Raw genomic sequence first — 15,517 nt, 5'->3', positions numbered from 1 at the left:
TTTAGGAAAGGAAGAGAAACTTAAAGGTGGAAGAAAGAGTGAAGAACGTAGATACATTTTGAGTTTGTGGGGTGCTGAGGGGTGGATGGAACTTAATTGGGGAGTGTCCATTTCAGACCACTCTAGGGCTTTCCAGAAATCAGATAATGTCATTTAGAACAGTGCTTCTCAAATTATCTGTAGGGAAGGACTCTTGTTATTGTTTTCATGTTGCAGACTGTGATAATTTTGTAAAATACAATTAAAAATGAATTACTAGAAATAATAGATTACAAAAACAAGAGGTTAAAAATACAAACCCAATTTATTTTTTATTATTAGATTTCACAGACACATAATTACGCTGAAATTGCTAGAAAAAAAGGTACTCTCTGGTGGTATAGTGCCTAAGGCATTTGATTGCTAACCAGAATGCTAGTGGTTCAAACCCACCATCCATTCCTCGGAAAGACGAGTGGGCAATCTACTTCCATAGAGATACCGCCTCAGAAACCCAAGGAGGGGTTGCTGTGAGTCGGAACTGACTCAGTAGTGGTGAGTTTGGTTTTTTAGGTTCACCTTTTTTACTTAGCCTTCTTTTGGACTTACAGGATTGGAACAAACAGTGGGCTTCACTTTGAGTGTACTGATAATCAGGGAGAGTTGGTTTACCGTTCCCTGAGCTCTTCCCAGAATGCCCAGCCCAGTAGCTGGCACACCATAGTCACTCAACAAATAAACTCTTTACACGGTCCCTTTAAGAGATGATTTTTATTTTCAGAATAAAATTAAAACTAGTATGATAGCAAGCCACTGAAAAATAAGAAAATTAAAAACGTGTTCACCTGGTGGTAGGCAGCATTTTAAAGCAAAATGTGGTTTAGTCTTGTTTTATGATTTTCAAAACCACAGCTTTGTAGATTTCAAAAATGTTGGATTTATTAGCAAGTCACATTTATTTCTTGTGTATGCACTAACCTCAGTGACAGTTCTTTTTTTGATTTTAGATTGTGTCGATAGCTAAGGTGTGTGGAACTGTGGATGAGTCTCCATCAGTAAAGAGGCTCTGTCTACGTGTTGCAGAAAAACATTTTTCCTTTAAAGCTGGCCAGTGGTAAGTGGCTTTTCTGTTTCCCAAGTATGTGTGATCAAGATTTCATTAGATAGAAGGGATTATTTTTTTTCTTCTGGAAAAACTTCTATGTCCAGCCATTGCACTAAGGTGTAGCAATGCCAGTCCATTTCCATTCAAAGGGAGCCTTTCTTTATTTTTATTTTTGTTTTTATTTTTATTGTGATGTGGATGAAAGTTTACAGAGCAATTTCATTTTCCATGCAGCAGTTCATACACATTTTGTCTCATGACATTGACTGGAATTTCCCACAATGTTTCCCCATAGTTAACCTCTTCTCTCTGTCCTTCTGTCCCATGCATTCCTGCCTCTACTCCAGCAGTCTCCCTGTGCATACACTGTCCTTCTGTTCTCCCATGATTGATCTCTCCAAGGAGTATATCTACCTAACGTAAATGTTCAGCCCATATGCTGGTCTTTTATTTGGCTGGAAGCCACAGGAGTTCAATCCAAACCTGAAGGGCAGCTAGGGGCCAAGTCTCAGAGGTTTTATCAGGTAATGTAGTGCCTAAGGCATTTGACTACTAACCAGAAGACTGGCAGTTCAAACCCACCAGCCACTCCTCAGAAGGAAGGTTGGGCAATCTACTTCCGTAGTGATACCGCCTCAGATACCCAAGGAGGGGTTGCTATTAATTAGATCTCACTCAATGGCAAACACAGCAACAACAACATGAGACCAGCTATCCTGGTCTTTTTTTTTTTTTTTTTTTTAATTGTGATTTGGGTGAAGATTTACAGAGCGAATTCACTTTCCATACAGCAGTTCATACATACTTTGTCTCATGTAATTGAAAGCCTGGTCTTTATCTATCTATCTATCTATCTATCTATCTATCTATCTATCTATATAATTTGAGTTTTGTTCCACATTGTTCTCCCATTCTATCCAGGATCTACACAGATCCCCCTCTGAGTGATTGACGGTGGTAGCCAGGCACCATCTAGTTCTTCTGGTCTCTTGGTCATATAGGCTGAGGATCACATGGTCTGCCAGTCCCTTGGACTAATTGTTTCCGTGTGTCTTTGCTTTTCTTCATTCTTCTTTGCTCAGGATTGTTGCATTTAGATGGCCGCTTACAAGCTATTAAGATCCCAGTTGCTACCATAGTTAGCCTTTCTTGTCCTAGAGACTAAATTCCTTCCCTGCCCTCAGAACCCACCTCAGTTCTGAGCACATGGTTCTCTCAGTTAGTTGTGAAAATTGCTGCCTTGAGTTTTTCAGATTCAAACAGAGCAGTTAGTTGTAGTCCATCGAACTGACAGCTCTAATAATTACATTCTGCAGGAATGGCTGCTAATAGAATGCACTGCAATAATGTGATCTGCTTAAGAGTTATGTGTTGCTGGAGATTCATACGCTTTTAAAAATTAGTCGTCTTTATGTCTAACAGCAAACAAAGCAGTCTGTAAAAGGGAATAAGCAGTTGTGTTGTTATAGAGCTGCCCATACTACTGACTGAATTTCCATTTCATTGACCATAATCTGTAACTTCCCTGCATCCCTCTTACCTTGTCTGGGTTGAGTTTAAATATTTTTCTTATTTTATTATTAGGATTCCCCAACCAGGCCCAGCCCACATACACAAATCATAAGTCTGTCCCATCCAACTCTGAGAACTAATCAGTATGCTGACAGAATAACAGCCCAGCTGTCCCACTGTTCCTCCAAATGGCCTCACTGAGTTATAATTCAAGTTGAATTGTAAATAAAGCAACTTGTGTTTCCTTAGGATAGGTGTGTTTGGGTATGTGTGTCCTTTATGTAAATAAAGCATTCATTTCTAAATGAATTTCTTGCATGCCAATCTTGATAGTATTTCTTAGGAGTCACTTGCCTAATTTTGGCAGTCCATCTGGAAATGTGGTTTTGTTAGAAGGAGGATGTGTGATAATAGCAAGTGTGATAATAGCAAGAGTTAGCAGTCTTGTGTTAATAGTTTGCCTTTGAATTTAGAACTAGAAAAGAAGACGCTGATTGCAATAATTTGCATTTGTGGAGCAATTTACTGTAATCTTTGCACATGTTCAGTGATACATATTAAATGCATGTTGAGTAGGGGTATCTTGGGGGTAGGCAATATATTTACCCTTCAAAAATGTTTAGCAGTTATTACACTTGAAAGCAGAAACTTTAATTGTACTGATCTGTTTCTCCATTTTTTCCTTCTGTGGAAATATTTATGTCCTGTACACAGTATTGTCTGTGTGCCTTCAACTCTGAATTGTGCTGAGACTCTGATCTGGGTTTCCTGATTAGAAAAAGCCTGTACATTGAGTATAGGGCTACTCCCATTATTATTATACTGTGTCTGCAATTACCTGATAGAAAAATGTCATCACACAGAAATAGGCTCCCATTGTGAATCTCAAGGTAAAATTAAAGGGGGTTGGTGTTAAAATTCCTGTAACTGTAAAAGGAGTTGGTCATTTCAGTGATATTAGGCCTGGTTTTAGCAAGAGCCTGAGGGATTCCTGTTTCACTGGCAGACTTGGGTAGAGGTAGGGAGTCAGCACTAGCTAGATGGCCTGAACCTTTTCCCTGCCAGGTGTCGGTCAGCACTCATTCCGAGCACCTCGGCCCTCCCCTTGGCTTATTGTATAGGGTTATGAGGTCCTTTGGATATTTGATCTTATGGTTACAGAATGGCCATTTTGCTTAGGTTGGAGGCATCCCTCCTTTAGTGGTGTTGGCTAGATGGCTTGAGTGAGCTCTAGGTCCTTTTGCTGATCCTTTTGGATCATCAGTTCCATAGTAACTTCCATGTGGCACTTTGAGGAAGAGAGGTGAGTGGTTGCTGCTCAGTATGTGCAGTTAGAATTGCCACCATGGAGCACTGCTAGAGACAAAGGAGAGGAGTGCTATTGGGCTTATCTTTGGGGTGAGAGATTGGGCCAGGATTCCATGTCTCAGAATTCTTGACAAGTGACCTCCTCTGACACCTTCAGAATTCTGAGGGCAAAGCTCCAGGTCCAACTCCAAATAAATAACCGAGTTTCTTTGTGACTAACTGGAGTTGTGGCCACAGATCCCCATGTCGACACTTTTGTAAACCAGAGGCAGCCTTCAGTGGCTCTTCCTATGCTGTGTTCTCCTTAGGCCTGCAGAAGGGACTGTTCCTTATACTGGCAAACTTGTTCCAAGAACTCAAGCAATCCAATCCAGACAGAAAGGCCAAAAGAGGAAACCTCTTAAAAAATAGTTCTCACATGAGTAGGGCTAAGCCTCTTAGGCTTCTCTTACCAGTAGGTCCATACTTAGTGCCAAGGATTCTCCTTGGTGAATCCTGTTCTGGACCAAGCCAGAATTCCTTCTCCTTTGAGGAGACCAGGAGGGTTTCACCAACAGTCTTCACGGAGTGTATGACTGCCCTGAGTATCCAGATTCAGTGTTCAGTATGGAACTCATCTACCTGCCTCCTGTGTTGGCTGTAGCTGCTGTGCTGGCTTTCATTCCAAGAGAGAGACTGCATAGCCCAGGGCTCTAGAGGTTGACTGTCTAGGCTTTAGATGCTTGCTTTTCTATCTACTAGCTCTGTGATATGGGCAATTTCCATATTTCTCTGGGCTACAGTTTTCATATATTTTTACATGGGAATGGAATGTGGAAATTATTAAACAATATCATTACTATCACATCCAAGTAACATTTTGTTGAAAATAATTCAAAAATGGTTGCAGCAGTACATCAACAGAAATTCAAGCTAGATTCACAAGAGAAAGTGGAAGAAAGGACATCATTGCTGATGTCAGATTGATCTTGGCTGAAAGGAGAGAATACCAGAAAGATGTTTGTCTGTGTTTTATTGACGGTGCAAAGGCATTTGACTATGTGGATCATAACAAATTATGGATAACATGGTGAAGAATGGGAGTTTCAAAACACTTAATTGTGCTCATTAGGAACATGTACATAGATCAAGAGATGTAATTTGAATAGAACAAGGAGATACTAAGTACCTGAAAATCAGGAAAGGTACGCATCAAGGGTATATCCTTTCACCATATTTAATCAGTCTGTATGCTGACCAAATTATCCAAAAAGCTGGACTGTATGAAGAAGAACATGGCATTGGGATTGGAGGGAAACTTATTAACAACTTGTGACATGCAGATAACACAACTTTGCTTGCTGAAAAGAAGACTTGAAGCATTTACTGATGAAGATCAAAGACTACAGCCTTTGGTATGGATTATACCTCAAAACAAAGAATACAAAAATCCTTACAACTGGACCAATAAGCAACATCCTGATAAACACAGAAAATATTGAAGTGAATCTGAGTTCATTTTATTTGGCTCAACAATAAACACCTAAGGAAGCAGTAGTCAAGAAATCAAATAGTGTGTTGCATTGGGCAGATCTGGTTAACAATCAAAGATGTCACTCTGAGGACTGGGATGTGCTTGACCCAAGCATGGTCCTTTCATTTGCTTCATGTACATGCAAAAGCTGGACAATGAATAAGGAAGACCAGAGAAGAATCGATGACTTTGAATTATAGTGTTGCCAAAGGATATTGAATATACCATGGACTGCCAGAAGAATGAACAAGGCTGTCTTAGAAGAAGTACAGCCAAGCATGCTCCTTAGAAGTGAGGATGGTGAGACTTTGTCTCATATATTTTGGACATGCTATCAGGATGGACTAGTCCCTGGAGAAGAACATCATGCTTGGTAAAGTCAGCAAAACAGAGAAAGACCCTTAACGAGTTGGATTGACACAGTGGCTGTAAGAATGATCTCAAAGATGGTAACGATTATAAGAGTGGCTCAGGATTGGGCAGTGTGTTTTTCTGTCATACATAATAAAGTTACTGTAAGTTGGAACCACTTTGACGCCACCTAACAACACCATTGTGGGAATAGTATTATTCTTATGGCATGGGATATGTAAAGTTTTAGCACATTGCCTAATGTTAATGTTTATGATTTTTGTTATTATTAATATAAGTATTGCACTCAGTTAGGTTATCTGTGCTGATGAAGCCCATGGACAGATTCCTATTTTTCATTCTTTGGCATTTCTCTGCAGTATAAGCTGTTGGTTTAAAGAGAGACAGGCAACAGCAGTGGGTGAGCACACTTCTCCACCATGACCCCTTTCACACTTAAACTGTGCAGTGTGCCGCTCTGAGGGCAAGCAAGGCCAAAGCGTTTTTACATAAAGGCGAGGAATCCTTGCTTGGTTCTAATCCTTGGTTTTAAGGACTTTATACCAGATAACATAAGTTTTTATGCTTCAATGTGACTTTGGGCCCTACTGAGTTTGTACTTCTGAGAGAAGGAAGACACCAAGAAGAAACAGGAACAAGGTTAAGGAAGAAGACTCTACCCCTACCCTTTAGCAGAGTGGTACATTGTAAGCAATAAACAACCTGTAGAGCTGGGGGCTGTGGCCCTGACATAACTACACAAAGAAAGCATTGGCATTCCTTGGCATTATTCTTTAGGTTGTGTCTTCCACCACAACTTACTGGTGAGGAAAGTGTGTCTTGTAAGACTCAGTTTAAGTAGTATCTCCTCTGTGAAGACAAAGACTTTAATTTCTCTAACTGGTAGAAAGGAGCTCTGGTAGCGTAGTGCCTAAGGCACTTGACTGCTAACCAGAAGGCTGGCAGTTCAAACCCACCAGCCACTCCTTGGAAAGAAGGTTGGGCAATCTACTTACGTAGTGATACCATCTCAGAAACCCAAGGAGGGGTTGCTATGAGTTGGGTCTGACTCCACGGCATATAACAACAACAACAACAACTGGTAGAAAGAGTGCCTGGGTGGCTCAAGTGGTTAATGTGCTCAGCTGCTAACAGAGGTTGGTGGTTCAAGTCCACCCAGAGACACCTTGGAAGAAAGGCCTGGTGATCTACTTCTGAAATATCAGCCATTGAAAACTCCACAGAGCACAGTTCTGTTTGACACACATTTGATCCCCATGAGTTGGAATCAACTCAATAGTAACTGGTTGTTTTTTTTTTTTTTCCCTCTGCCCTGCCTGCCCTCCATACTCTAAGCATATTTTATCATAGATTATCTAATTGTATTCTCTGTTAATTGCCCTTGCATTAGACTGAGCTTATTGAGAGCAGGAACCAAGATATACTTGCATCTTTTTATCTCTAGCTGCTTCCACAGTGCCTGTACATTGTAGGCAGATAGTCTGCATTGTGTTTGCACAAGTGAATGAGTGAGGGGCTCTGAGTATTGTAGTAAAGGATTAAAACATTTGGGATCTCATAGTATGGCATCACCACTCAACCACAGTTAGCATGTCCATTGGCTGCTGGGCACTGGTGCTGCTTCACTGTGGACCTAGCCTCCTCCACACAGTTCTGTTCACTTCATCTGGGTTAAAGTGGATACCTCAGCTCGGTGCTAATACTGTAAGGGGCGTTTTTAAAGATGTGTGTGTTTAAGCTTAACTTTTTCCTGGAGAGCTGTTTTATTAAGTATGTGTGATGCACAGCTCATCTGTCAGTTTGTTGTACTGTGGTGGCTTGTTCATTGCTATGAGGCAGGAGGCTATGCTGCTGGTATTCCAAATACCAGCAGGGTCATCCATAGCAGACAGTTTTCAGCAGAGCTTCCAGAATAAGACAGACGGGGAAGAAGGATGGGACCAACCACTTCTGAAAGAATTGGCCACTGGAAACCTTATGAATAGCAGTGAAACACTGTCTGATATATTGCTGGAAAACTTTATGAAGAGCTGTGAAACGTCATCTGACACAGTGATGGAAAATGAGCCCTTCAAGTTGAAAGGCACTCAAAAAATGAGTGGGGTATAGCTGAGTCCTCAAAGTAGAGTCAACCTTAATGATGTGGATGGAATAAAGCTTTTGGGAACTTCATTTGCTGATGGGGCACGCTCACAATGGGAAGAAACAGCTGCAAACACCCATTAATAATTGGAATGTGGAACGTACAAATTATGAATTTGGGAAAATTGAAAGTTGTAAAACATGAAATGGAATGCATAAAGATCAGTGTCCTAGGCAATAGTGAGCAGAAGTGGACTGGTATTGGCCATTTTGAATCAGACAAACCTATGGTCTGTGATACTGGGAATGACAAATTGAAGAGGAATGGTGTCGTGTTCGTCGTCAAAAAGAAGATTTCAAGATCTATCCTGAAGTGCAGTGCTGTCAGTGATAGGATAATATTCATATGCCTACAAGGAAGACCAGTTAATATGACTGACTACTTTCAAATTTACACACCAACAGCCAAAGCCAAAGATGAAGAAATTAAAGATTTTTACCAACTTCTGCAGTCTGAAATTGACCAAACATGCAATCAAGATATATTATTGCTGGTGATTGGAATGCAAAAATTGGAAACAAAGAAGAATCATCAGTAGTTGGAAAATATGGCCTTGGTGATAGAAATTGCATAATAGAATTTTGCAAGACCAATGACTTATTCATTGCAAATACCTTTTTTTTTCAACAACACAAACAGTGGCTATGCACGTGGACCTTGCCTGATAAGATACACTGAAAACAGATCAACTACATCTGTGAAAAGACACAGTTGAGAAACTCAGTATCCTCAGTCAAAACACAGCCAAGAAATAACTGTGGAACAGACCATCAATTGCTCAAGTGCAAGTTCAAGTTGAAGCTGAAGAAAATTAAACAAGTCCATGAGAGCCAAAAGAAGACCTTGAATATATCTCACCTGAATCAAGAGACTGTCTGAAGAATAAATTAGATGTATTTAACACCAGTGATTGAGGACCAGATGAGTTGTGGGATGACATCAAGAGCATAATACATGAAGAAAGTGAAACATCATTAAAAAGACAAGAAAAGAAGAAAAGACCAAGATGGATCCCAGAAGAGATTTGGAAGCATGCTCTTGAATGGAGAGTAACTAAAATGAATGGAAGAAATGATGATGAAGAAGAAATGATGAAATTTTCTGAAAAGAAAATTTCAAAAGGCAGCTAGAGCAGACAAAGTAAAGTATTATAATGAAATGTGCAAAGGCCTGGAGTTAGAAAACCAAAAGGGAAGAACAAGTTCGGCATTTCTCAAGCTGAAAGAACTGAAGAAAAAACTCAAGTCTCAAATTGCAATATTGAAAGCTTCTATGTGCAAAATATCAAATGATGCAGGATGCATCAAAAGAAGATGGAATACACAATCACTGGATGAAAAAGAATTGGTCAATGTCCAGCTATTTCAGGAGGTAGCATGTGATCAAGAACCAATAGCATTGAAGGAAGAACTCAAATCTTCACTAGAGGAATTGGTGAAAAACAAGGCTCTAGAAATTGATGGAAGACCCATTGAGATGTTTCAGCAAGCCAATGCAGCTCTAGAGGTGCTTACTCATCTGTGCCAGGGAATTTGGAAGGCAGCTACCTGGCCAACCAACTGGAAGAGAGCTATATTTTTGCCCACTTCAAAGAAAGGTGATCCAACAGAATGTGGAAATTATCGAACAGTATCACTAATATCACATGCAAGTAAAATTTTGCTGAAGATAATTCAAAAACGGTTTCAACAGTATATTGACAGGGAACTTCCTTCCAGAAATTCTAGCTGGATTCAGAAGAGGATGTGGAATAAGGGACATCATTGCTGAAAGCATAGAATACCAGAATGATGTCTACCTGTGTTTTATTGACTGTGCAAAACCATTTGACTGTGTGGATCATAACAAATTGTGGATAACATTGGGAAGAGTGGGAATTCAAGAACACTTAATTGTGCTTATAAAGAATGTGTACATAGACCAAGACCCTTTCATTCACATAGAACAAGGGAATACCCTAATGGTTTAAAATCAAGAAAGGTATGCATCAGAGTTGTATCTTTTCACCATACTAATTCAGTCTGTATGCTGAGCAAATAATATGAGAAGCTGGACTATATGAAGAAGAATGCACATCAGGATTGGAGGGAGACTCATATCTGCAATATGCAGATAACACAACCTTGTTTGCTGAAAGTAAAGAAGACTTGAAGCATTTACTGATGGAGATTGAAGACTACAGTCTGCAGTATAGATTACACCTCAACATAGAAAACAAACACCCTCACAGCTGGACAAATAAGCAGCATCACAATAAATGGAGAAAAGATTGAAGTTGTCAAAGATTTCATTTTACTTGGATCCACAGTCAACACTCATGGAAGCAGCAGTCATGAAATCAGATCTCATATTACAATAAGCAAATGTGCTGCCAAAGACCTCTTTAAATATTGAAGAGCAAAAATGTCACTTGAAGACTAAGAGTGCCTATCCCGAGCCATGGTATTTTCAGTTGCCTCATATGCATGTGAAAGCTGGACAGCGAATAAGGAAGACCAAAGAAGAATTGATGCCTTTGAATTGTGGTGTTGGCGATGAATATTGGACAAACCATGGACTGCCAGAAGCATGAACAAATCTATGCTGGAAGAAGTACAGCCAGAATGCTCCTTGGAAGTGAGAATGCCCAGACTTTGTCTCACCTCCTTTTGTCATGTTTTCAGAAGGGATCATTCCCTAGGGAAGGATATCATGCTTGGTAAAGTGGAGGGTCAGAGAAAAAGAAGCCCCCCAATAGGATGGATTGACAGTGTGGTTGCAACGATGGGCTCAAGGATGCAAGGATTGTGAGCATGGTTTAGGACAGGGCAGTGGTTTATTGTGTTGTACATAGGGTCACTATGAGTCAGAATCGACTTAATGGCATCTAAGAACAACAACATTATGCATATTTTCTTAAATTGATTCAGATGAGGCTTTTATTTCATTTGAATTTTGCTGTGTCTTTCAATGAAGGAATCCTTTTCTTTCTGAAGGTAGCTTTATACTTGGTAAAGAAGAAATCCATTCACTCACTTGACAGAATGGTCTTTGTCAGTACTGTATCAGCAGAGGGTGCTAGAGTTCAGGCGATGATGCAGAAAATACAGTAGCTCATTGATTGATTGGTTGATTTTTTAAACATGGAAATAGTGGACATGCTGTGTACCTCCTCCCTTACCAGAGAGCAAGTATGAGGATAAATGTTAACTGTAGTCTTTAACAGTTTGTATCTTAAGGGAAATTAAAGTATTCATGGAAAAAAGTCAAGTGAAAAATAGTCAAAAATAGATTAGTGACTTTTTCTGGAGCACTTTCTATCCATAACTGGCTTTTTGTTTGTTTTTAAAAAAAAACTATAAAAAAAAGCCTGACCAGATATTTTGGGTCATAGATCAGAAGAGAACATCCTTTAAGATCATAGATCAAATCAGCAGAGAACATTTTGTGCTTTGCATGTAAGCCTGTGGGAACAAAAACAATGAGAAAAATGATACTTTTTGCTCTTTGATGGCTGACAGACACCTAGATTGTATGTTTGAGTTTCCTAGATAATGTGGATGAGAATTTTTCATGTTACTAGACCCTAATAATTTTCTCTTTCCTTGGTATATGACCAGTGCTAAAGGGGCAAGGAGGCTGCATCTTCTAACCTCCTATAACCTCGCAAGAGGAAGACAGAATCACCAACAGCCCACAGCCTATTCCTGCCAGGCCAGACATGCCGCCTCCCTCCAGCCCTTTCACCAACCCTGACACCAATTGTTCCTCCCACAGCACCCAGCACCTCTATGCTGGATTTGATAATTCACTACAGTGGCCACACAGAACTCACAGATTATGGGGTTTATTAGGAAGGCAATAGGCTACAATTCAAGTTTAGGAACAATGCTCAAGCCTCTCAGCCTGCCGTCTCTCAGCCCACCATCTCTCAGCCAACAGTCTCTCTCAGTCTCTCTCCCAGCAGTGTGTGTCTCTTGGTGTCTCTCTCTCAGCAGCACATGTCTCTCAGGAGCACATTTCTCTCAGAAGCACGTTTTTCTTAGCCAGCAGTCGGAGAGACTTCTTCTTCCTCTAGGAGACCTCCTTTTGCGCCTGGCAGAGTGGCCAAACTAACCAATCCCAACATCAGAATTCCATACACCTGAGGGAGAGCGAACTTCCCAGAAAATTACTTCGTGCTGCTCCCAACAGAAATACCCTAGGTGCATAACTAACAATCAGGAGCTACTTGGTTGCTCATGGCAAATTCCACCATGGAATTCACAAAGACGTATGTCTAGAAAAGCCATGCTATATAATTTACTACACCGCAACTAGGTTTGTTGAATTCCTAGAATCCCCATCAAATAAAAAAGTATCTCTGGGGTAGATGTAATGAAGACTTGAAGTAAGAGTTCTATACTGTAAGAGTATGATTAGAAGAAAAGAAGGAAACAGTAGAGACTTCAGGAATTCAGAAGGCCACATCAGCCTATTTGGTTTGGCGACTGTCAGTGAAATTGTATATGCTGTCCCCCTGGCACCTTTATTTGCACTTTTGTTTTAAACAGCTCAATATAGATATAATGTACATTGTGTAAAATTGACATGTTTAGGGTGTATATTTTAGTCAAATAAAATTTGGAACATTTTTCTCATTCTGTAAAGAAACCCCTGTACCCATTATCAGGTACTCCTCTATTTCATCACATCCTCCTCACCTTTAGACAACCACTAGTCTACTTTATGTCTATTCTGGATATTTCACATAAATGGAATCATAAAATATGTGCTCTTTTGCAACTGGCTTCTTTTACTTAATATAATGTTTTAAACCACCACTTGTCTGTCAGTTTCTCTTACTGTGGTGGCTTGCCATGTTGCTGTGATGCTGGAAGCTGTGCTACCAGTATTTTAAATATCAGGAGGGCCACCTATGGTGGTCATGTTTCAGCAGAGCTTTCAGACTAAGAGAGTCTAGGAAGAAGGACCTGGCAATCTACTTCCAAAAAAATTGACCAGTGAAAACATTATAAATAGCCATGGAATATTTGATATAGTGCCAGAAGATGAACCCTTTAGGTTGGAAGCCACTCAAAATACAACTGAGGAAGATATGTCTCCTCATAGTAGAGTCCAACTTAATAACATGGGTAGAGTAAAACTTTTGGGACCTTCATTTGTTGATGTGGCTCCACTCAAAATGAGAAGAAACAGCTGCAAACATCCATTAATAATTGAAACATGGAATGTACAAAGTATGAGTTTAGAAAGATTGGAAGTTGTAAAAAATGAAATGGAATGCTTGAAGATAGATATCCCAGACATTAGTGAGCTGAAACGGACTGGTATTGGCCATTTTGAATCAGACAATCAGACAGGTCTACTATGCCAGGAATGACAAATTGAAGAGGAACAATCTCTCATTCATTGCTCAAAAGAACATTTGAAGATCTGTCTTGAAGTATAGTGCTGTCAGTGGCAGGACAATATGCATGTGCCTATAAGGAACTCTGTTGGCACAGTGCCTAAAGGCATTTGACTACTAACCAGAAGGTTGATGATTCAAACCCACCAGCCACTCCATGTAAGGAAGACGGGGCAGTCTACTTCCATAAAGATTTACCTCCTTGGAAACCCAATAGGGATCTAGCTATGAGATGGAATCAACTCTGTGGAAATGGGTTTGGTATTATAAAGAAGAACAGTTAATATGACTATTACTCAGATTTACTTATCAACCACTAGTACCAAAGATGAAACTGAAGATTTTTATCCACTTCTGTAGTCTGAAACTGATCAAACATGCAATCAAATGCATTAATAATTAGTGGTGATTGGAATTTGATAGAAACAAAGAAAATCGATCAGTAGTTGGAAAATATGACTTGGTGATAGAAGTGACCCTAGAGATTGCATGATAGAGTTTTGCAAGACCAATGACCTATTTATTGTATATACCCTTTTTCCAGAACATAAAACAGTGACCATAGACATGGACCTGCTAAATAGAGTACACAGGAATCAAATTGACTACTTCTGTGGAAGGAAGTGATGGAGAAGCTGAGTATCATTAGTCAGAACAAGCCAGGGACCAACTGTGAAACAGACCATCAATTGTTCATATGCAAGTTCAAGCTGAAGCTGAAGAAAATTAAAACAAGTTCATGAGAGCCAAAATACAACCCTGAGTATATCCCACCTGAATTTAGAGACCATCTCAGAAATAGATTTGACACACTGAACACTAATGACCCAAGACCAGATGAGTTGTGGGATGACATCAAGGACGTCATACCTTAAGAAAACTTAAGAACATTAAAAAGGCAGGAAAGAAAGAAAAGATGTCAGAAGATGGCTATTAGAAGAGACTCTAAAACTTGTCCTTGAATGTAGAGTAGCTAAAGTGAATGGAAAAAGTTAAGTAAAAGAGCTAAACAGAATTTCAAAGGATGGCTCATGAAGACAGAGTAAAGTATTATAATGAAATGTGCAAAGACCTGGAATTAGAAAACCAAAGGGAAAAACACACTGGGCATTTCTTGAGCTGAAATAACTAAGACAAAATTCAAGCCTTGAGTTGTAATATTGAAGGATTCTGTGGTAAAAAAATTGAAGGACAGGAAGCATCAAAAGATGGAAAGAATACAGAGAGTCACTCTAGCAAAAAGAATTGGTCAACATTCAGCCATTTCAGAAGGTGTAGTATATGATCAAGAACTGGTGGTATTGAAGGAGTAAGTCCAAGCTGCACTGAAGGCATTGGCAAAAAACAAGGCTCCAGGAATTGGGCTACCAATTGAGATGTTTCAACACATGGATGGAGCACTGGAAGTGCCAATTCATCTACACCAAGAAATTTGGAAGACAGCTACCTGGCCAACCATCTGGAAAAGATCCGTATTCGTACCCATTCCAAAGAAAGGAGATCTGACAATGTAGAAATTATTGAACAATATCATAAATATCACACAAGTAAAATTTTGCTGACAGTAATTCAAAAATGGTCACAGCAGTACATTGACAGGGAACAGCCAGAAATTTAAACCAGATTCAGAAGAGAATGGAATGAGGAATATCATTGCTGATGTCAGATGGATCTTGGCTGAAAGCAGAAAATATCAGAAAGATGTTTACCTGTGTATTATTGACTTTGAAAAGCATTCAGCTGTGTGGATCATAACAAATTATGGATAACATTGCAAAGAATGGGATTCCAGAACACGTCATTGTGCTCAAGGTAACCTACACATAGATCAAACACAAGGGAACACCATGTGGTTTAAATCAAGAAAGGTGTGTTTCAGAGTTGTATCCTTTCACTATACCTACTCAGTCTGTAAACTGAGCAAATAATCCTAGAAGCTGGACTGTATGAAGAAGAATGCAGCATTAGGACTGGAGGAAGACTCATTAACAACCTATGGTATACAGATGATACAACCTTACTTGCTGAAAGTGAAGACAACTTGTAGCATTTACTACAAAGATCAAAGACTAAAGCCTTTTGTATGGGTTACCCTACAGCATAAAACAAAAATCCTCACAACTGGACCAATAAGCAATGTTATGAAATAAATGAAGAAAAGATTGAAGTTGTCAAGGATTTCATTTTACTTGGATC

At 39.6% G+C, this 15,517-nt stretch overlaps 1 protein-coding gene across 1 annotated transcript in view; it reads left to right on the top strand.

The window, feature by feature from the left end:
- Positions 1 to 15,517, top strand: part of OXNAD1 (oxidoreductase NAD binding domain containing 1) — a 69,103-nt gene that overhangs the window by 29,224 nt on the left and 24,362 nt on the right. The window contains exon 4 of the mRNA XM_007936624.2: positions 987 to 1,093. Coding sequence (XP_007934815.1) covers positions 987 to 1,093 — 107 coding nt within the window. The remainder of the gene's footprint in view (positions 1 to 986; positions 1,094 to 15,517) is intronic.

This window comes from Orycteropus afer, unplaced genomic scaffold (genome assembly GCF_000298275.1).
Source record: "Orycteropus afer afer isolate SDZICR_OR568_19922 unplaced genomic scaffold, OryAfe1.0 scaffold00003, whole genome shotgun sequence".
In the NCBI taxonomy this organism is placed as follows: domain Eukaryota; kingdom Metazoa; phylum Chordata; class Mammalia; order Tubulidentata; family Orycteropodidae; genus Orycteropus; species Orycteropus afer.
The sequence above is the reverse complement of the archived record's forward strand: the minus strand, read 5'-3'. Positions and strand labels throughout refer to the sequence as shown.